Here is a 19,966-nt window from a genome sequence, read left to right as displayed (position 1 = left end):
AATGCGTAATTCTCTCTATATATGTCGATTATTGCGAAGAGTGTTGCTAAGGTCTCGGTAGTCTAAAGGCTCAGGACGCTCGCACGGAATGCAAGAGATCCGGGTTCGACTCCCGGCCGAGGCAATATTTTTTCGCAATAAAATTATTACAGTTTTTAAGATTGGGAAGAATTTGGGGGGATTTATTAATTTCAGATTTATTGTGTGAATCCGATAATTTCATCGGCTCTCAATTTATGTCTGAAAAATTAATTATATACTTTCAATTTTATTGAATGTATATTAAATCAGTAGTTCAACATCTTACTGTGATCTATAAGGCGCTGATTTCAATGTGTTTAATTATCATTAAATTATCGTTTTTTAATTTACCGATATCAAAAAACTTTAAAATTAAAAAGAAAATAAAACAGGACTTGAGTGACAACTTTCCTCCTCAGAATATATTCTACGCATGAAAATACACAAATTTACAGAATTATAGGAAAATGAGAAAAAAAATATTTATTAAATCCTCTATGTTGACAGGAGCGCTCGAATTTGTTCTTTCATACAGTGCTTTTCCGAAGCCAGAAATCAAGCCCAACTTTTCGTAACTAGCCGCTTAAGTTTGATCTCCTTTTTACTTCGTGTTCCGGACTTATAAACGCAATTAAACTACGTAATATCACGAATTAAATTGATAAGCAATTTTAATAATTTAATGCTCAATCAGATATCCTATTAAAAAGATGTTAATATGCTGAAAAATTGTGAATAAATTTATTGTGAAAAATATTACCTCGGTCAGGAGTCGAACCCGGATCTCTTGTATTCCATACGAGCGTCCTAAACCTTTAGACCAAGGCAGAATAATGAATAATTGTATTGCAGTTAAATACATAATAGTACGTCATGTAATCGTATTATATGAAATAATTTTCTATCTTTGATGATAATTTTTCTGGTTCAACTATACAATTCAAGGTATACATATATAGGATCTACAAAACACAGAATGTGTTGAAAATTCAACCCAGTAGACAAAAATGTTTCAGACAAAAGTTATATGATTTGAAAGGAGACAAATGAGGAGCAGACTTTTAAAATGCGTTTTGTCTAAAATTTCATTTTTTTAATTAGAGATGGCGTAGTGTTGAATGTTAAAACTCATATTATGTGTCAGATATCAGTAAGCTACTCTAAGATGTTCAGAAAGCATTTTTCATCGTTAATTTACAGGGCCGTGCAGGTAAATCCAGAAAATGTGATCCATAAGAAAAATCATGAAAATACAAGGACAAAATAAATTTATTTGTACAAAACTTGGTACATATGCAGCAAATAATATGATTAATCAAATTATTCGATGTATCCTCCATCAGCGCCCACGACTCGCTCGCCTAGACTTGAATGAACTGCATGCGTGCTTCAACTCCTTGTCCATGTTGGTCATCACCTTCTTAATAGATGTTTTTAGAGCAGCCTTCATATTGTGAAATATTACATTTACCTTTGCCTCAACGTAGTAGTTCAGGGGATTGCAGTCTGGGCTAGATGGGGGCCACAAATCGTGGAACTAATGGTAGGGTAGGGCACGTTGCTCTTTAAGACAAAAGATTTTATCTGCACATCATCGCGCACTGTTCGATTGATTGTTGACCTTGACATGTTCGTTTTCTTCGCTTTTCTACTCCAATGCTGCCTACTGAATTCAAGAACGACAACTTACAAAAATTCCGGCTTTACCTGCCCTGTATATGGCTGAATAAACGTAGACATTTCGATTATGTTTTTTAACTAAAGACAAACAAAATGCATTTGTTTAATATTTTTAGCAATTGTTTAGCAATTTCGTTTAATATTTCACATTCTACTGATTGGTATTTTCCGTAAAGTGTGTAATTTTCTTGTGTGTGGAGTTTCTTTCTTTTTTGTTTTCTGAAAATTACAAATTTTGAACAAAACGCATTTTGAAAATCTGTTCCTTAAGTAATGATAAAATCAATTTTCGAGAAAAATTGACTTTTGAAGATCACATGGAGGTCACCTATTAAACTATATCATTCCATTTAAATAAATGGAGGTAACTTTTTTTAATGGAATGATATAATTTTTTTATATAATTCAATTCCTTTAATTATTCTGCATATAAAAAAATATTAAGGTAGAATTATCCTAAATCAATAGTTTTCGAGTTATGCTGTGTTCTGACATATATATTGACATAAAAATTAAATATTTCATGAAATATTCATTTTTTATTAACTATGCCTTAATATTTTTATGTATAAAATGAGACAAATCAATAAGTTTAAAGAAAATACACACTCATTAAAAAAAATTATGCAATACAATATGCAATTACATTTTTTTTTAAGTAACTATGTTTTCTTAATAATTGCAGATATACGGACCACACTTCGATGACCTCGACATACTATATGTCATATCAAGGTCATGATCCTGAGTGACCTTGAACAAATTTTAGCCGTCGCTCGCCATTCGTTAAAAAATTATCAATAAAAAATCTCATAAATGTTACATAATTTTCTGACACTCTATGTACTGGGTTATAGAGAGGAGGTGAGATGAAACTCGCTTTGCGTGGAAATTCGTGCGCCCCTAAGCAGGAGGGGGGAAGTGGGGAGTCGCCTTGAGTGGAAAGCCATTACGTAAGCATTATAAGCAAGAAAGGGTATGGAATAGTTTTTAATATTATATATATAGCAAAAATAAGACGTTATTTTTTCTTACTTTTTTGTGAATAATTTTTTAATGAAAAACGAGCGACGGCTAAAACCTATCGAAGACCACTCAGGGTAATGACCTTGATAACATATGTCAAGGCCAAGGACATCGGAAAATGGCCTGTATATCTGCATAATTAATATTTTCTTTAAACTAAGTGATTGATCTCATTAATCTCTGCATTTAAAAAATATTAGATATAATTATAAAAAAATTAATAGTTAATAAGAAATATTTAACTTTTTATGTTAATATAAATGTTAGAATATCATAAAATAAATAGCGATTGGAAACCATATTTGAAGCTAGTTTAAATCAATCTTTTTGTTTAAAAAATCGTCCCTTTTTACATCAAAGGGCGATTTCCAAATAATTTTTAGCGTATCGATATGCGTATCGTCCATACTTACTTTAATACTTTCATACAAAATAATTAGAGAAATCATATGTAAAAAAAATCATATTTTATTTAAATTAAAAAAAAATAGAGTAAAAAAGATGTGATCTTAAAAAAATTAATTTTTTTGAAAATTAATTTTATCATTTGTCCCCCTTTAAATCATAATTTTTGTCTGATGGACTTTTTATAATAAGCCATTATCTAAGTTTTAATCTAGAGATTCCAAAGCTCTTTCATAATGTGCTTTCTGAATCTCTGAGTATTTTATTGATTATTTTATAACTTTCTCATATGTATTTTGAAATGTGAAGCTAATCAATAATATTTTAGCAATAAAACTGTATTGATTGTTTCCAGTTGTCACACTAGTATATGAAAATTTCCTATAAAAAATCAGATTAATTTAAATGAAAATAACAGATTTTGCTCGGTTTCTGCTCACAATCTGCTGTCAGATTATGATTGTGTTCTAAGACACAGATGGCTACGGTTTTGTAAAAATCTGATCGAGTTTGCTGTCAATTTGTGCGCAATTGCTAACATTTTGCTATTAGGATATAGTTAAAAATTCCTTAAGGCTTAAGCTTAGATAATAGCTTATTGTAAAAAGCCCATGAAACATTTTTTCCTATCAGGATTTAGTTTTTAACATTCTGGAGCGTTTTATTTTAGAACACCCCGTGTTTATTATTAAGTGCAATAGATAAGTATATTTCTTGCAGGCTACAGATAAGCATGGAATCACAACGTTGTTGGCAGCGATATGGGAGGGACACACGAACTGTGTAAAATTGCTATTGGAAAAAGGCGCTAAACCAGATGGTTTAACGCCAGATGGCACAAGCTATCTGGACGCAGCCGAGAAAGATGAGATAAAACAGCTCCTGAAACTCCACTAGCATAAAGCCAAACAAAATGCGGTATTCTAATTTTGTTACTTTGGTATGTTAATGTTCCTCCTTATAGAGAGAGAGACTATTCTATCAGCTTTGTTTTGATTTTTTGTCTATAATGACTAGAATATGTCGTATATTTAAGCACTCTAAATTAAATAAAGATAGGTACATGGATGCTGTTTTATAATAATGTACTGCATGTCGAGAGATTGTATAATGAAGAGCTCATGTCCTTTTTGCAATAATTCTCCATGGTTCTAAATATATATTCTACATATAAGTTATAGATTTATCATAATAAAATATTATTCTTTTGTAGCTGAAACAAGTTACGAAAGTAAATTTAGTTTAAGGTGGTTCTTTAGTAAATCAAGTTACCATAGAAATGCCAAATTTCTTTATATAATGAAGTCGAAGTAGCGAACTTGACATGTGCAAAATTCTAGAGTAGATTAACAATGAAATGAAAGAAAAAAAATGTTGAAAATGTAATTTTTAACGTTTATAATTTATTGTTAGTGACAGATAAGGATTAGAATAACTATTTCTTTGAATAACTGCACATATACTTACTACAGATTTTTCTAAAAAGCAAAATAATAATAGTTCAAAAAATTACGATTGTAATGGTAAACAAAAATTAAAAATAAAAGATCAATTAATTTTGGAAATATATTTAAAAGAGTTGAAATGGCAAAAATCAAGTAACATAACCTAATCTTGTTTTCCTTTGATAAAGATGCAACTCTCGATTTTATTGCAGGTTGGAATAATTTTTCTCTTTTCTCTTCATCTTTCTTTTTTACAAATTTTCCTTTATAAAACTTCGCTTACAGTGTACATTGTAACTCGACGATGCAAAATTGTCACAAGAACAAATTGTACAAGAATCAACTTCTTTTTATTTCATCATTTTCACATACTATTATATGTTTCATACTATTTCATTAAGATATCCATATAATTTTAATATTTTATCTAAATTATGCAGATATTAATGATTTTGGGTGAGCAAACCCTGGTGAAACATCTTAAATTTTAGTACTTTACTAAAGAATCACATTAAATAATCGTGTACACAGGGAGGATCCTGACACACATCGCTAACTGGCCAATTTAAAATAAAATATTCTTATTGATAAAGCAGTGAAAGGTTACTAGAAAAGGTTACCGGCTGATGTGAGTGGATGTGTGCTATCGCAATATGCGCTAACGGGACCCTTCCATGGAGCGCGTGCATACCCGTGCGCGCGCACATACACACGCACACACAACACGTACACACATACACGCACACAAAATATAATTTTGCTAAATATTTTGATCTATAAGGTACATACTGTTTGTTATTAATTTATAAATCCTGAAAACTTTTATACATTTTTATGTCATAAAGCATATTCCATATTGAATTTGATATTTTTGTGGCGACGATGGACTCCTAAGAGTCCTTGTACTCTTAAACAAAGTGCTATAAATATTCCTTGAAAAATACCTGTGTATTGAGTTGAATTTTGAACGATGTATGTATAAATTGCGATAAAAAAAGTAGTATGTTTGTAATGCTAACAACGTGCTAATAACGTGTCTAATGGATGCTAAGAATGTACAATCAAAATAAGCAAATACAATACATTATTGTTATGAACACTGCTCTCTTTTTCTGTAACCAATCAATATCATATTTCAAAAAGGAAGTAAAAAAAGGAAAAGAGAAATATATTTTTTCATGTATAAAATTACATTTAAATATCTACATGAAATTGGAGAAATTATACTAATTAACAATATGACACATCTACAGAATTCATAAAAAATGAAATCGCAGATTTTTATATATGAAATGTTTTAAAATAAATATATGTTTCATGTCTTCGTGTATTTGCTCATTTGTATCATAAACTTTTTTTGATAAAGATAATGCCTTATGTAATATCAATTGTTGACTTTGCTGAAGAAAACAAATTCTATTTATACAAAAAACAAAATTTATTACCATAAAATGCATAGTTCACAGAAGACGGCCTCTACAATTAGCTGCACCGCATTTGCAAATGATCACTTTGCCCGGTATACTTCCTACGTCATAACTGTAATTCCATGTAAGCTCTTGTCCAGCTTTTATATATTGTAACGCGAAGAAAGCCACCCATGGAAAACGCACGTCATGTGTATCGACAAACACATTTTGTACAAATACATTTGGATCGCAAGAGTGCTGAAAGATAATTTTGATGTGTATAAGAATGATTTATATTAAACATTACAATTCATAAACTTGAAATTGAAGAAATTGTACTAATTAGCAACATGATACATCTATATAATTCATAAAAAATCTAATTCTAGATTTTTATATATGAAATATTTTAAAATAAATGTATGTATTTCATATGTCAAAAATATCAAGTCACATGATTAAGGATGTTAAGTAATTTCGTGAAGTTTAAAATATTTTTTGAAAAATTCAAAGATCATTTTTTTAAATGATAGAAAAAAATAGAAAATTAAATGCCTTGTAATCTTTTGTCACTTACATTCAAATAACGGCCGATATTTCCAGTCGTTTTAGCATCCATAATGTAAACGGCTTCGTCTTCACCGAAATAATCTCTCACAGACTTGAACGTCGGTCTTTCTATTTGGTTTGGTTCTAAATTAGGTTCGAATCTACTTGGCTCTCTTCTTACGTCATTTCTACTATCATCGTCATCACTGATATTAATTATATCCTGATTTTCATTAGTGGATGATTTTGCTGTATTTTCCAAACCTCTCGTAATGCTTTCATCATCGCTGTTTTCTTCAGATACATCTGGTTGACTGTCTATTTCGTGTCTTTTCCGTTTTCTCAGACGTTTTCTGTTATCATAAAGCTCTTTTAGTAATTTTTTTCATTTACACAAATTTATACATGATAGTCTAGATATATAGTCTAGATAATTGTTATAATAATCATAAAAAAAAGATTCTTAAATATTTCATGCAATAACAATAGTCTAAGAAATTAGTAATTATGTATAATATACTCATATTAAGAGACGTGCAATTATGATAGTGTTTCACGCTAAGTATATTTTTTAAATAAAATAAAGTATGTTTCGTAAGTTAGTATTATAATATAGAACACAACTTACCTAATGGACGAAGATTCCGCAGTAGTTTCTAATAAATCATTATTGCAAGAAGCCACATAGCTATCAATATTAAAATCTTCGTCCGAGTCATTAGTGCTTTCCTTTGTATTATCCTCTTCCTCGTCGCTTACATCAGTAGTTTTTTTCTTATTATCATCTTCTGTAGGTGACATTAATATTTCCGGTTCGAGAACATCACTTTCATAACCTTCCTTGAAACCTTCTACCACCTCCACATAATCTAACTCTGCCAAATACTCGTCACCATAATTTTTACCCCCTTCGTTTGCGCCCTATATAATACAAAATAAAAAAAGCAGATATAAAATAATAAATGAATAGAAATAGATAGACAAGTTTAAGAATTGAGATTGGTATCATTATCCGTATTCCGTACCTGTTCGGTAAGTAATCTTCCTGCGTAAATGCAGATAAAAGCGCCATGAGGAATATCATTGAGACATCTTATACCCCAACCACGCGGTCCTGTTTTAAACACTTGCAATTTTAATCTGAGCGGATGCTGTACCACTCTGTTGAGACATGTTTTTACGGAACACTTGCATCCCGAGTTACATTCGTAAATTCCTGTGGTCACCGGTTCTGGCAAGCGTTTATAAATATAACCAACAGCGCTGTTTGGCATTTTTCCTCCCAAAGTTGCCCCTTGTATCGTTAGTTGCCAGCATTGGCATTTCTCTTTATCCTACGTGTACATTACAGTAAAGCAAAATAATGCGTAAATTCACGTTATTACGCGCGGCATTGTACGATTTTATACCTGACAATCGTCTTCGCAATCGCAGCTACATAAGAATGCAGGATCTAGATTTAGATAAACACCTTCCGTTGGCTCCCGACGTGTAGTGTATCTTATAGTATCCGGCTGAGTGTGATCCAAGTCATTTACACATGGTATCGGCACATTTTCCACGCCATAACTGAGATCCTTTTAAATATGAAATCATATTAAATATGAAGTCATATTTTCATATTTTTAATATATCTATATAATTTTCTGTAATTTCTATATTATTTTAATATATCACAACACACAATATATGAAATTCTAATATCTGCGAGAATTATTATAGTAGTAGTTTTTGTTCATATTAATCTATCAATTATGTCATTAGATAAGTTTTTATATTTTGATTTTGACAACTTACCTTGATGTTGATAAAACATTTTTCTACAACGAAGTCAGCGAAAGCGCGCACCCAATAATCAAAATCAAATAGATCGACAGATAATGTACTATTGGTAACGAGGAGATAACGATGTAGCTCTTCCATATTTCGCAATCTGACGCCGCACGGTGTCTGATATAATATAACTTTCTTGCCCTTAGAGAATTTGCAAAGTTGACGATGCCAGCCGCACAAAAGTGGAATAGAGAGTGGAGAAAGCCCTTTTAAGTCATCATGCGAAACCTTGATACCCTTAATACATTTTGGCCCACATTTGTGGGCAACATATTTCTTCGGCTCGTATTTCCTCTGTGTATGATAAAACTAAAAAAATGAACAGTACACTAAATTAATATTATATTGATTAATTATAATGCTAATATATGCAGAGAGAGAGAGAGAGAGAGAGAGAGAGAGAAGGAGAGGGGTGGGAGAGAGAGAAATTGTATAATTGTACAATTTCTCTGGCAAAAATTTTTCTTAGAATTAATCATATATGGATTTCCCAATTTTTTTAAAAATGTCTGTATAATTTTATAATAAAATTTTTTAATAAAATTTCTCAGATTTTCGCATGAAATAAAACATTTTTCAGAAATACTGAGAAAGCAACGTCTTTCTCGAATTTCTTATACATATTACATATATGAATTCTGAAATATTATAAGATTTTACAATAATTTTTGAAAAAAATTATTAACTAACAAAATCTGAAGAAATTTAAGATATTTTTCATAAATCTTCTTACATTTAAAAAATTAAAAATTATTGAAAGTATGAGATAAGTTTTTAGGATTATTAAAAGCGATACTAGTATTTCTTTTATCGATCGAACATAATTTTTGTAATAACTTTTCGTATGTATTCGTAAAAAGAAATTTGAGAGAGGACATGACAGCTTTTTAGCAGTTTTGGCTTCTTCAACTGAGCTGTACACTGGCTGGACGCTGAAATGAAAACGCTTGCTACGTGGCAAAATACGACACGGTAACTAATGAACATGTTAGGACCTGTAAGCTTATTGACTACTACGTCACATTTTACTGTGCGGTAAGTGTTTCTGCGTCCAGTGTGCAGAAGCCGTTTTGCCTGTTACCATAAAATGTCTTGCACTCTACCGCTCTCTAAAGAAGTGAATGTCAACTACATAACAATATCTATTTTTTTTTTAAGATGCTCGTGATGGAAACAAATTACCGAAATCGCTGAAATAACTAAAATTTATCATATTCATAGATATTACACGATCTTAACGATTTATTTCCATCAGGGACACTGCAAAACATAGTGATATTGCTTTTTAAAAAATCCTTTTTCTAGAATTAAAATATATATAATAAGAGACTGCAAGTCTGTAAAATTTCATATAAAAATGGGAAAATTACAGATTTGTTATTGTCTTCTGGTGTCTTCTATCGATTTATAGCATTTGCTTTATATAAGTTTTATATTTTTTATGTATAAAAAGCTTAATGCCTTCAAAATAAAAGAACAATACTATGCTTTTAGAAATGAGCCTGAGTGTTGTAATATAATAGGGTTTTTACAATAAGCTATTACGTAATCTTTAAATCTCAAACCATAAGAAATTAACCAAGTATAATCGATTATTCTTCTCAGACATTTGACTGTGATTAATTTCTTGTGGCTTAAGATTTATAGCTTACATAATGGCTTATTTGAAAATTTTTACGATGAAAAATTAAACGCTTATTGCCGAATTGGTGGCTCATACGTTACTTGTAAGAAAATTGGCGAGATCCTTATATTAAAGACTAACTTTAATATAACTATTTTAATACGTGTGAGTTTTGTGTGAAGTTAAATTTTTACCTCTCCTTCACTGAAATAATACGCTTATGTCAGTATTCCTTTAATTAATATAATTTACTCACAACGATACTATGTGACGGTTTTGTTTCCACGGTAGAATTGTACGTTGTAGTATCTATATTATTTTGCCTTTTGGCAGTACTTTTTTTAGCTACTGCACGCGGCTGTTGCAGTGCAGTGGATGGTGTAGTAGACGCCACACTTGTAGTAACCGTTGCTTTCTCCGTTTGTAGATGTTGTGTAACATCCTCTTCCACGTTGGATGTATATTCAACGTAAGGTAAATTATTTTTCTATGGAAATTACAAGTAAACAGAGGATATATACTATTTTAATATTATTAATCAAAACTGTTAAAATTCCTCTTTAAACTAATTTTCCAAAGTTTTGTTCACTTACGTTGGACGGAGCAGGAATACGATGTCGAGTATGTACATTGCCAAACTGTTGAAGTTGTTGCCTCGCAGTGGCTTTCCGTACCTCGAGAAACAAAGGACCCAATCTAGTCGATCCACGATAAATCCATTCAGTTCTCTTATCGGCGTCAAAATGCATTTGCACTAAACTCGCATCGACCTGTACGACTCTCGCAAGCCACCATTTACCATTCCATTCAGTCTTAACTATTTGACCAGGTTGCAATTTCACCATTGGTCTTTCAGGATACGATTCCAGATATTTTTTTACAAACTCTCGCGATTCGCTAGGAATATCCTCCCAAATGCGCGGCGAAGTCTCCCAAACTAATAGGATGTCATTATGTACGACATACTGAGCGTAACCATCATCAAAAAATACGAGATATCTGTAATAAATAATAAATATGTAACATAATATTACAATACATAATTTGCATAATTCTCACATGGAAAAATTTGTATATCTTACTATCATTATTTCCTATAAATAAACCATTTAAGAAAACTTTTAAACGCTCACCTATACTTATTTATAGATTTTGGTGTCTCAGCAATTATTCCGCTGTAGTAATTATTAGAAACAACATCATGAAATATTGCCACAACTCGTGTTCCAACTGGAATCATAACTTTACTCAGTTCGGTTGTCGCTAGCAGTTTGCCAGAGACAGTTTTGATCGCTGCATTATACTTTTTCTGGATAAGTCTCACGCGAATGTTCCATGGATTTGAAACTATACTTAGTACCTACAGAAGAATCTTTGTATTAGAATCTTGTTTGATTTCTTCTCCTTTTTAATTAAAATACAAGCGAAGGAAATGTTTTGTATGATAAAATACAATATAGATGAATGAAGATTCTACAAACCTTTGCTTTAATCCATGGCATAACTGGACTTTTCATAACATAAACGATATCATCTACCTCCGGAGAGCGTTTAAGAAGTGGACCAGTCGGTGGTAAATTAGGAATTATTATTTCCTTAGTACATGATGGTTCAATCGCTAAAACTTCTAGCTGATTATCTTGCAACAGTGAAGAAGGCGGAACACGTACTTGTGTTACTTTTTTTGTTGCTACAAGCGGATGGACAGCCTCCGTAATTTCGTCGTTTATTTGCAATTCTTCGAGCATTTTAATTTGCGGTCTAAAGTCGTCGTATAAGTTGTTACGCAATTTATCCACAGTACGCATTATTTCCCGTATTTCGGTATTAAGAGAATCATTTGCCGCTGTCAATGCATAATACGATATAAAGCAAGTCTTATATCTAAATAAAAGCAGAGATAAAAAGTTTGTACTTTTACATGCATCTTATGCTTTCATCTAGTTAATAATTGGAAACTCTTCGTCTTACCGCATATGTCTTGCCATCTCTGTTTCAAAGTTTCACATGCAACTTTAGCATGCTGCTCCACATTGTACTTTTTGTAAATATGTGACAATGTGTCATTTAATTTATCCTTGATATCTAGAAGTACATCTTCCGGGATGTATTCTGCAAAAAATGGTAAAAACATTCGTTATTTTATATATTTTATATATTTTTGATAATTGTGAAATCTGATTTTTTTTTAATGTCATAAATATTAAAAATAATTAAAGACACTTATGTACCGTTATTATCCTTCTCTAGCTCCTTTTTCTTCTCATCATCGGAATCATCGCTATCGGAAATTTCTACTTCCATTGTATGATCCGGAAAATAACAATCTAATAGTGATCTATTTTCTACAAAGGCTTGTACCAATTGCTATAAACAAGATAACAATTATTATTCGATATATATCTTACATTTAATGTATTATATTAACATTTAATTTATTCTCATACTATATTGCTGCATATTGATAAGTGATATATTTAAAAGTTAGCAACTTTTCAATAAAACATTTTTTGAATTCTAAATTAGAATGTGTTAGTTAGGATAGTGAATATGCACAATTTCTAGATTTAACACCTTTTTCCATATTTCACTTTCAATTATAATGTATATTGGATATAGGAATAAGTTTCCGCTCATTAGAGAGATGTCGTTAATACTGTTTATGTGTTTGATAAAACGGCAATACATATATTTGAAAAGTGTTCAAGCTTTTGAGCCTAGTAGTTGGCACTCATTCGACAATAGGCACGATAAGCTGATTCTGTTACATGACAATGCTAGGCCACACATTGCAAAACGGTCAAGAAATATTTGGAAGGAGTGAAGTCGGAAATTCTGTCCCATTCGCCGTATTCATTGGACATTGTTCCTTCGGATTTCCCTTTGTTTCGGTCCATGCAGTCGATTCTTTTTGGAGAACGATTCAATTCTTATGAAGGCATCAAAAAATGGCTTGATGAATGGAACGCTTTAAAAAAACCAGATTTCTTCCTTTGAGGAATCCGTTTATTAGCCTGAAAGGTGGGAGAAAGTTGTCGCTTTCGATGGAGCATACTTTGAGTGAATTCACTTTATATTGTTTTGTTTAAATAAATACATCTTTTTCATTAAGAAAAGGTGGAAACTTATTCCCATACAAATATTTATAAATAATTTTTTAAAACTGCCATAATTTGAACAATGTTCTTAGAGTAAATTTTACACCTTATCAGAATTGTGACACTTTTCCATATAAGCAAATGAGCAAACATGTCATGTTTCCACCGAAATGTATTAATCTCTTTTTTTAAAGGCTTAATTTCCTTTCATTAACTCAAAAATGCTAATTTTTTATTTAATTTTGGTTTTATCTTTTTATTAATGCAACAAATATTAAAAAAAAAATTACCTTCTGATGTTGCAAAGCCGCATCAAAACATTCTTTACATATTATACGTTTCTTTTTCTTCTCGAGTGAAACCCCATAGAATGCACATGCAAAGGAAGGTGCCACTTTCATATTTACTCCAGAGCAACATTTAAAATTGACGCAATTACTATTATACCCTTTAGATTTGGCTTTTCTTGTCTTTTTCTCGTCTTCATCTGACATCAATTCAATAATTTCTGCACTTTGTGCTTGAGCCATTTTCCTGATAATTATTTAGCTGAATAATTTCTAGAAACAAAATATTTGTCTTATTGATTCTAAAAAAAAAAATATTAGAAAAAATTATATAACATGATATATGCACAAAAATTACTTAGGTAATCATATTATTACAAATTATAAAAATGTTACGTATATAACATATTCGTACATAGTGTTATTAGTATATATTCAGGATTAGGAACATTTACTTCATAAAAATAACGCGTTACTTTACTTACTGTCACTTTTTGTAGTAATGTATTATAAAGTAATGTATTACCATTAACATTACTTAGAAAATAAATAACTCGTTTCTTTTTTTCCATTACTTTTTTGTAATGTTAAAGTAAGATTGGGTTTAAAGTTACATCATTTAATAATCAACATTAAATGTAAAAATTATTATAATAAACTTAAAATTCTAATAAGTAACAAGAGTTGTGAGCCAAAGCTGGATATTCGATAGGTATAGATTTTTAATACATAATGGGTACTTTCCATTTAATGACACAAGTGTCATTCTATCTTTGTCACTCTCTGAATGTAACAAACAAGGATAGAACGACGCTTGTGTCAACTTGTGTCAATTTGTCATCAAATGGAAAGCACCCAATATAGGGCTGCGTTTGGAAACAACACCTGAATGCCCTTGTGTATCATTTTATCCTTATTATTCACTCAATTTACATCGCCTAGCTTACATCGTGCACTTGATACATGTACTAACTAGTAACTTTCTATTAAATTATTTTAATTTCAGCGATGTATTTAAAGAATGATATACTAAATTAGTACAATATGTATTAAAATGATTAATTGAATACACATATCGTATATACAATCTTTACACGTAACTTTAAAATTAAGATAATTCGATAGAAAGTTACTAGTTAGTACCCATATCAAGTGCACAATGTAAACTAGGCCAATGTTAAATGAGGATAAGATGATACACAGGGACATTCAAGTGATATTTCCAAACGCAGCGCCTAGCTTATATACACTCAGATGAAAATTTTTCTTAGAACTTGTTTTATATAATTTTTCAGAATTTTTATATAATTTTATAACTCTCACATTTTTTATACAAATTAAAACACTTCACAGAAAATCTATTCTTGTCTCAGAATTTTCCATATATATTAAAATTACAAAATATTATAAGATTTCTAGGATTTTTTAAAATTATAATTTCTGAAAAATTTTAAAATATTTTTTAAAAATTATGGATGAGAAAATATCAGAATATTTCAGAATTCACTTGTACGAAAAATTCTGAGAGAAGATATAAACTTTTCGAATATTTCTAAGTTTTTTTTTCAATTCGTATAAAATTTCAATTCGTACAAAAATTATAAGAAAAATTTTTACCAGAGCAATAGTCAAAAACGATAATTATTTAGACCCCCCCCCCCTTCACCCATCTAAAATCTTAATAAAAATATACTCATTCAATACGTTTTCACTCAAAACGAAAGAATCTGATAGAAAAACGCGGCCTCGCGAACCGAGATATTAAACGTTATAGGTTTTTTCTTCGGAGTGTTCCTCGAGTGAGGGAATGGCGCCATCAACCTTAATCAAAACGTTATAGTTGACGACTATTGAGGTTAGGAAATCTGTCACACAGAATTAATGTAGCGCTATTTACATGTACTTTGATTAGTATTTATTTAGAACTGCTACCTCACCTCCAATTTTAATGAAATTAGGCTCATTCGATGCGTTTTCACTGAAAACAAAAACCTGCTCTACTTCTGCTATGAAAAGTTAAACTTAAACTGTGAAATCGCTTCGCTCATGGGTTTACAACTTTCTACCATGGTGAAAAAATTACATAGTGTGCTCAGTTTGCAAGCGTTTCTCTCTAAAATTAGCGCTCTCTGTCGTTTCTCTGCTTCTCGTTCCGCAAAGTTTACAACTGAAATGCGAAACATGGAACGGTATTCATAGTCCGTTTTTATTTTAAAACAATTATGACCGTCACCAGAGATGACGGGATTCGCTCGGTTTCGCGAAAGCACCTCAATCACGCGAGCTTGCCTTAAATAGCACCTAATAGCCTTAAATAGCCACCTAAACTGGTTCCAGGGCGTCTAAGGCAGGTTCCCACTACATCGCCTTACTGATGAGTCTAGTGTGGAACCGAGACGAAACGTCACGGCCGACCAATAGCTTCGAGTCTGGCCTCCTTAGTGAGTTTCCTCTTTTACCGACATCCATTATATGTAGCAATCCGCTACACCATCTTAAATATAATGTCTTAAGATGTTAATAACAGTCCTCGGATTTATTTAGAGTCTGAGCACAAGAATTGTCGTAACACTTACTTATTATACACAAATTTGCATAGCGCATGAGCGTATGCATAAAGAAAATTATCCAATTGCATTTATCCTATAAAGACGCTCGTAAAATGTAATTGGATAATTTTCTTTATGCATATGTTTATACGACTATGTAAGTTTGTGTGAATATACCTTTAGAGACTTAAGTTGTAGACGTAAGTAACGCACAAGCTTTCACGTCTACAACTTAAGTCTAAGTAAAGCCGGGAGCACATAGAAATACATAACACGTAATCAGTAAGGATATTGTAAGATTGGATTCGTTATTGGTCTTACAGTCTCTACCGTGATTGGGCAGTTCGCTTACTGATTATATCTTACGGCCTTATGTTTTTGTATGTGCCATGGGCTTAAGTGTTATGACAATTCTTGTGCTCAGACCCTTACGATATCTTAAGATAGTCTTTAAGAATCGAGTATAAATACCGACCTATTTCGCGTCATGAAGTTGGTACAAAATCTTTCCTCGTGCAAGAAAAGATTCAGTACCAACTTCATGACGCGGAACAGGTTAGTATTTATAGTTGATTCTTACATTTAAGACTGTCTTAAGTCAATCTTAAGATGTCAATTTAAGGACTATACTAACATTTTTGTTTACTAATATTTTGGGTCGATTGTTTTGAAATGAGGTGAAAATTATAATAGTGAACAATTTCACTAAAATATTCATAATTTAATTAGTCAATACCTAATAATCATTGCTAATTTTTGTAATTTTTACTTTATTTTAAAATACACAATTGAGCCCTTTAAGACATTATATTTAAGATGGTTTTAAAATAAAAACGGACTATGAATACTACCGTCCCATGTTTCGTGTTTCATGCTTGGTAGACTGCGCACATACCCGTATTCATAGTTCTTCCTTATTTTAAGAGTGGAGGAAGCCTCCATGAAGGATTCCTCGATTCTTTAAGGCCTCCTTGTTTCATAAACTGATCTCAAGTCTGCCTTCCCGAAGGAAGGAATATTTTAAGGATTTTAGTAATCTACTAAAGGTAGCATATGTCATAATATACAATATATGCAAACCTAATATCGTGAATTACGAATAATAAATATTATAAAGATATTGTTGATTAAATAAAATCGTAATTAAACATTTTGCAACAATAATGGACAAAAATAAAACTAATAACGAAAATTTGATAGACGCACTCAGTGTGCACTGATGCACTTCAAAACCGCCGTACGTATACAAAATAACATAAGTATATATTTATAAATAAACATAAAAATCGATTAAATCATGAAATACTCAATACATTTTATTGCACTATTAGGTAAAATATGTATTTCATAATTCGAGATATTTGCATTTTATTTTTATACTAAAATTAAATTAGTGTACTAACTAGTATAACTTTAATATGCATCAGTGCTTTCAGTAGATTTCGCCATAATAGTTATTATATGAAGGAAAAAATGCTTTTAGTACAGTTTATTTCTGAAAAAAAGCTATCGAAAATATTTATTGATGTGATAGATCTAAATTAAAAACTATCGAAAGTAAAAAGACGGATGTGACAAAATAAATTAGAAGGTTTGCTTGGTTATGAAAAGTGCACCTTCTTCTCAAGAAAACATTCCTTGAGAAAAAGAAGCTAATAAGGCTTCTTATTTGGTTACAAGGAAAGTTTATGAAACGTGAAATAAGAAACAAGGAATCCTTATTCTTCAAGGAAGGTATATGAATACGGATCTTATTAGCTTCTTTTTCTCAAGGAAGGTTACGAGTTTCCTTGAGAAGAAAATGCAGCCTTCATAACCAAGCAAACTTCTAAATTTAATTTGTCACACCGATCTTTTTACTTTCGATATCTTTTAATTTAGATCTATCGCATCGATAATTATTTTCGATAGCTTTTTTTTTGGAAATAAACTGCACCAAAAGCGTTTTCTCCTTCGTATAATAAGCATTATGGCGAATTCGATTGGAAGCACTGATGCATATTAACCCCTTAAAGCATACATTTTTCTTTACGTAGAATTCAGTTGAAATTTGTTACTCACAGATTTTTCATGATCACTGATTACGAATCTGGCCTTAGATTTTCAAAATTCAAAATGGCGAACCCAATATGACGGACAAACAAGCGAAAAATTTCTTGATTTCAATGAAATTTGTTACTCAGAAGTTTTCGGGGTCGTTGATTATGAATCTGACCTCAGATTTTAGAAATTCAAAATTGCGGATTTAAGATGACGGACCGAAAAACAAAAAGTTACTTGATCGGGATCCACCATTTTGAATTTTGAAAATCTGAGGCCTCATTTGTAATCAGCGTTTCCAAATACCCCCGAGTAACAAGTTTCATTGGAATCAAGCAATTTTTCGCTTTTTTGTCCGCTATTTTGAATCCGCTATTTTGAATTTTTTAATTTTAACTTCAAATTCGTAATCAGCGACCCAAAAAAACCTCTCGGACTTTATGTTCGGTTAATTAGTTATTGTTGATTAATCACAATCACATTTATTGTTAAAAAGGATGAATTTTTCTAGTTTGTTTATTTATAAAATACATTTTGTTAACAATAGGAACGTTTTGACGGTTTTTTTAAATAACAATTGATGTTCTAAACACTGATAATGTTCTTTTTATTGTAGTAATATGTTAGAAACTATATGAAAAACATAAAAAACTGAGATTAAAAAGGTGTCATATATGTGGGACACTATGCTGCAAAGAGTTAAAGCCGTTGTACACTGATTTAATTTGAATATAAAAATAAAATGCAAATATTTCGAATTATAAAATACATATTTTATCTAACAGTACAATACAATAAAATGTATTGAGTATTTCACAATTTAATCGATTTCTATGTTTATTTATAAACATATATTTACGTTATTTTATTATGTATGATGGTTTTAACCATCAGTGCGCACTGAGCGTGTCCAATCAAATTCGCTATTAGTTTTATCCATTATTGTTGCAAAATGTTTAATCACGACTTTATTTAATCAACAATGTTTATAACCTTTATTATTCGTAATTCACGATATTAAGTATGCATATACTATATATTATGATATACTGCCCTCAGTAGATTACTAAAATCCCTAAAATATTCCTTCCTTCAGGAAGGTAAACTTGAGAACTATTTATGAAACAAGGAGGCTTTGGAGAATCGAGGAATCCTTTCGATGGAGGCTTCCTCTATTTTTAAAATAAAGAAGGACTATAAATACAGGTGTTATTCTCTGCACGCACGCACGCACGCACGCACGCACGCACGCACGCACGCACGCACGCACGCACGCACGCACGCACGCACGCACGCACGCACGCACGCACGCACATATGAAACGATATAATCTATAATCTCAACTCATCAAGATGAGAAAACACTGATCTCGAGATTTAGTCTTCATAGAAATAACTGATAAAATATTCTCATCTCGCTCAACTATTAATTATTGAATTAATAATGTAATACGTACATTTTCCCCATCAGCTTATTATCATTGCGAATATCCATCGTAGCTTCTAACCCATTGGGCATCCGTTGATCGGTCACTGAAGGTCTTCACTAAGCTTATATTTCTATTATAAATAAATTTGACTTTTGGATACTGACATCTGTCTCTTCTCTCAGTCCGTGGTAATCCGTATTAGCGAGCGTACATAACAAGCGATACACAATATCCGTCTTACACTGCGTTCCACTATTTTTGTATATTCTGGTTGATTTTTCATTCTTGTATGGACACGCTTTTTTGAATAATTTTTACTTGTTTTTTGGTGAGTTTTAATTACTTTTTAGAATTCCGATATGTTAATTTAGTTGCGTCTATTACTTTTTTCATAAGAAGTTTTTTATTTTTTTTATCAACTAGAATTTTTCCAAGAGATATGAAACACATTTGACTGCTCAATCGTATGCGAATAATGTCGAGTTTTATATCAAGACTCACCCGAACTGTGATTATGCGAATATTTCCGTTAATCATTTTTGTACTGTGATTTTTTTAATATGTTAATGTC

General features: G+C 31.2%; 2 protein-coding genes across 5 annotated transcripts in view; one reads left to right on the top strand and one right to left on the bottom strand.

Annotated features, from left to right (window-relative positions):
- Positions 1-4,613, top strand: part of LOC108746294 (myotrophin-like) — a 27,725-nt gene extending 23,112 nt beyond the window's left edge. The window contains exon 3 of the mRNA XM_018482970.1: positions 3,853-4,613. Coding sequence (XP_018338472.1) covers positions 3,853-4,029 — 177 coding nt within the window. The 3' untranslated portion in view covers positions 4,030-4,613. The remainder of the gene's footprint in view (positions 1-3,852) is intronic.
- A 1,289-nt stretch (positions 4,614-5,902) lies between these two features.
- LOC108746293 (histone-lysine N-methyltransferase eggless) lies at positions 5,903-15,407 on the bottom strand. Of its 4 annotated transcripts, none has more exons than XM_018482966.1 (14): positions 15,315-15,407; positions 13,381-13,650; positions 12,224-12,359; positions 11,964-12,104; positions 11,474-11,838; positions 11,126-11,352; positions 10,586-10,991; positions 10,249-10,479; positions 8,333-8,677; positions 7,945-8,112; positions 7,561-7,869; positions 7,164-7,456; positions 6,564-6,888; positions 5,903-6,244 (listed from the first exon to the last, which is right to left on the bottom strand). In XM_018482966.1, exons 2-14 carry the CDS (start codon positions 13,618-13,620, stop codon positions 6,038-6,040), a joined length of 3,393 nt encoding a protein of 1,130 aa, XP_018338468.1. In that variant the 5' UTR covers positions 13,621-13,650; positions 15,315-15,407; the 3' UTR covers positions 5,903-6,037. The 4 variants fall into 4 exon arrangements, with proteins under 4 accessions (XP_018338468.1, XP_018338469.1, XP_018338470.1 ...); XM_018482967.1 differs by lacking the exon at positions 15,315-15,407 and adding an exon at positions 15,082-15,156; XM_018482968.1 differs by lacking the exon at positions 15,315-15,407 and adding an exon at positions 12,567-13,006 and having other exon boundaries at positions 13,381-13,438.
- Positions 15,408-19,966: the final 4,559 nt, after the last annotated feature.

The sequence above is a fragment of the Trachymyrmex septentrionalis genome, unplaced genomic scaffold (genome assembly GCF_001594115.1).
Source record: "Trachymyrmex septentrionalis isolate Tsep2-gDNA-1 unplaced genomic scaffold, Tsep1.0 scaffold164, whole genome shotgun sequence".
In the NCBI taxonomy this organism is placed as follows: Eukaryota; Metazoa; Arthropoda; class Insecta; order Hymenoptera; family Formicidae; genus Trachymyrmex; species Trachymyrmex septentrionalis.
This window is presented reverse-complemented; position numbering and strand designations above follow the sequence as displayed.